At 44.1% G+C, this 3,587-nt stretch overlaps 1 protein-coding gene across 1 annotated transcript; it reads left to right on the plus strand.

The window, feature by feature from the left end:
* The first annotated feature begins 871 nt into the window (after positions 1-871).
* On the plus strand, positions 872-1,861 carry LOC141573605 (uncharacterized). The gene has a single exon (XM_074342827.1). The coding sequence runs from the start codon at positions 952-954 to the stop codon at positions 1,552-1,554; it is 603 nt and encodes a 200-aa protein (XP_074198928.1). The 5' UTR covers positions 872-951; the 3' UTR covers positions 1,555-1,861.
* Positions 1,862-3,587: the final 1,726 nt, after the last annotated feature.

Below are 3,587 nucleotides of genomic sequence, written 5' to 3' on the forward strand. Positions count from 1 at the left end.
CACTCACAAATAGTACATTATCTCATTTTTCAGCGAACGTACAGAGGATGTAATTCACAATGCTTGTTTTAGAAATGAATTAATTCAAATTACTGAAAGAGTACCAGAAAGAGATGCTTTAAATAAAAACTTCTGTATAGTACAAAATCCACTGTCCATGTTATAAAAAGACAGGTCCAACACACTCACCTTTAGCATATATTGTGTGGAGAAGATTCCTGGGGGTAAAAGTCCATCTGTGTAAATGGTTCTTACCATCCAAACGGAAAAACTAATAGCTTACTCCTGCGGTCGGCATCACAGTGATGTTGGAACATCTCTTGTAACCCCTGATTCTCTAATCATCCAGGAAACACATCCAGTCTCCCCTCATTGTATAAAAGCATACTGTCAACAAGCCTCAACCCAAATCAGTCTCCCCTCATTGTACACAGAACCCAATGATGAGTCTTTCCTCCTACTTCCTTATCAACATTCCACCTGTCAGTAGTATGCATTTTCCCCACTTTGACATAAAAAGAGATTTGGCATGGTGATAGCTGTCCTCAAAGGATTGTCATGGAGTCATACACAAAGAAGGAACAAAATGACACATGTAAAAACTGAGTAATAGAATATCATATGACATTTCCAACTTAGAAGACACACTAGAGAGGAAGAAATACAAAAATAGTTTCACATGGTTTAAGAAGCTTCAGTGAATCGTAACACTAGAAAAAGGAAATGATGCTTTTCTTAGATATCGGTGTAATTAACATGATAAACATAATTATCAACTTAGTGATATTAATTGATTGCCCAGTAGGAAAAACAATGAGGAAAGGGTGTTGCTCATGGTAATGTCAGTTAACTGAATAGTATAAAAGGGGACAGGGGTTAGGAGACATTCAGACTCAAGAAAGCACCTCCGTGGAAACCCACTCGTGGAACCCCAATCCTCGCATTAACAACATGGTCAGCTCCTGCTGTGGCTCCATCTGTTCTGAGGAGGGATGTGGCCAAGGCCTCTGCCAGGAGACCTGCTGCCGCCCCAGCTGCTGCCAGACCACCTGCTGCAGGACCACCTGCTACCGCCCCAGGTGCTGTGAGTCCAGCTGCTGCAGACCCCAGTGCTGCCAGTCTGAGTGTTGCCAGCCCAGCTGTTGCCAACCCAGATGCTGCATCTCCAGCTGCTGCTGCCCCCAGTGCTGCCAGCCCATCTGCTGCCAGCCCACCTGCTACCGCCCCAGGTGCTGTGAGTCCAGCTGCTGCAGACCCCAGTGCTGCCAGTCCGTGTGCTGCCAGCCCACCTGCTGCCGTCCCAGGTGCTGTGAGTCCATCAGCTGCAGACCCCAGTGCTGCCACTCTGAGTGTTGCCAGCCCACCTGCTGCATTTCTAGCTGCTGCCGTCCCAGATGCTGTGATTCCAGCTCCTGTGGCTCCAGCTGCTGCCGCACCTGCTGCTGCCTGCGCCCAGTCTGTGGCCAGGTCTCCTGCCACACCACTTGCTATCGCCCCACCTGTGTCATCTCCACCTGCCCCCGCCCCATGTGCTGTGCCTCCTCTTGCTGCTGATGCCCTGTGACCACCGTCTCTGTTACCCTCCGACTTCACAGATATAGACCCACCTACTGTGCTGACTCTTAGGACACATGGAGTGGGGTTGATGTTACTCAAATAAATTGGGCTTCGTGATGCCAGTGAGGAAGCCGCCCATGCCACTGAAGAAGATGGGTATGGCCCGGAGCACTGCTATAGTAACGGATTTTACCCTCCCACCTGACCATCGTAAATCATCCTGCTAACTTCCTTTTTATAGGACTTTTCTGTAACCTAGTCTATTTCTGTGCTAAAATAAAGTTATCCTTCCCTGCATTAAAAATTCAGTGTGATTTTTGTTCCTTTAAGATTTTGTCTTCAGGTCCTAGACAAGTGTATGTGACCTACACCTGCAGGACACACACCACGGTCTTGTCACTTCTCAATGAAAGATTTCAATCATCACTGCCTCATTCTTTCCTAGGTGCCTCCTAATTTCATGGGCAGACCACCTAACACTATAGATCTGACCTAGGGAAAGAACAAAAAAGGGAAAAGTAGAAGTTTGGCAGACTCCGTGTATATAAAAGCAAAAAGAACCCAGTGTACGGTTCACGCATCACGGCAGCTACCATAGGTGGCAATGTGCTGTTTATCACACTCTGCAAGTTTGTATTCAGACTTGCAAACCAAGTGAGCACTACTTCTGCCCCTTCTCATAGGAAAGTTTCAAAAGCTTGTGCACTCAAAGGACACACAGGTGACCTCGATGAGTGAAGCAGGTCCTGATAAGACAAGGTTTGGTGAAACCAGCAAACTGAAGAGCGTCTGACCACACCCGAGAGTAGAACTGCGCTCCTGTTAATTGTTTCTATGGGGAAATGGGAGCCAAAGCTTTGTCACTGAAAAGTTGAGTCTGCTTTCATCGATCTTTCCAGATGCCAATCATTTCGTTCACACATTTAAAAAGTATTTCTTGAGCATTTATTACATGGGAGACACTGTTAAAGGCACAAGGGTGACAGAGGAAACCAACACACAAAAACTCTCTGCACTAATGATGCTGATATTCTTTTTTATTTTTTACATTTTTTATTGATTTATAATCATTTTGCAATGTTGTGTCAAATTCCAGTGTTCAGCACAATTTTTCAGTCATTCATGGACATATACACACTCACTGTCACCTTTTTTCCTCTGTGAGTTATCATAACATTTTGTGTATATTTCCCTGTGCTATACAGTGTAATCTTGCTTATCTATTCTACAATTTTGAAATCCCAGTCTATGCCTTCCTACCCTCCACCCCCCTGGCAACTACAAGTCTGTATTCTCTGTCTATGAGTCTATTTCTGTCCTGTATTTATGCTTTGTTTTTGTTTGTTTGTTTGTTTTTGTTTTTTAGATTCCCCATATGAGCGATCTCATATGGTATTTTTCTTTCTGTTTCTGGCTTACTTCACTTAAAATGACATTCTCCAGGGGCATCCATGTTGCTGCACATGGCATTATGTTTTCAGTTTTTATGGCTGAGTAGTATTCCATTGTATAAATATACCACTTCTTCTTTATCCAGTCACCTGTTGATGGACATTTAGGCTGTTTCCATGTTTTGGCTATTGTAAATGGTGCTGCTATGAACATTGGGGTGAAGGTGTCATCCTGAAGTAGATTTCCTTCTGGATACAAGCCCAGGAGTGGGATTCGTGGGTCATATGGTAAGTCTATTCCTAGTCTTTTGAGGAATCTCCACACTGTTTTCCATAGTGGCTGCACCAAACTGCATTCCCACCAGCAGTGTAGGAGGGTTCCCCTTTCTCCACAGCCTCTCCAGCATTTGTCATTTGTGGATTTTTGAATGACGGCCATTCTGACTGGTGTGAGGTGATACCTCATTGTAGTTTTGATTTGCATTTCTCTGATAATTAGTGATATTGAGCATTTTTTCATGTGCCTTTTGATCATTTGTATGTCTTCCTTGGAGAATTGCTTGTTTAGGTCTTCTGCCCATTTTTGGATTGGGTTGTTTATTTTTTTCTTATTGAGTCGTATGAGCTGCTTATATATTC

The sequence above is a fragment of the Camelus bactrianus genome, chromosome 16, assembly GCF_048773025.1.
Source record: "Camelus bactrianus isolate YW-2024 breed Bactrian camel chromosome 16, ASM4877302v1, whole genome shotgun sequence".
Classification (NCBI taxonomy): Eukaryota; Metazoa; Chordata; class Mammalia; order Artiodactyla; family Camelidae; genus Camelus; species Camelus bactrianus.

Excerpts from the sequence above, each read along its gene's own strand:
- LOC141573605 (XM_074342827.1), top strand. The coding sequence starts at position 952 with ATGGTCAGCTCCTGCTGTGGCTCCATCTGTTCTGAGGAGGGATGTGGC.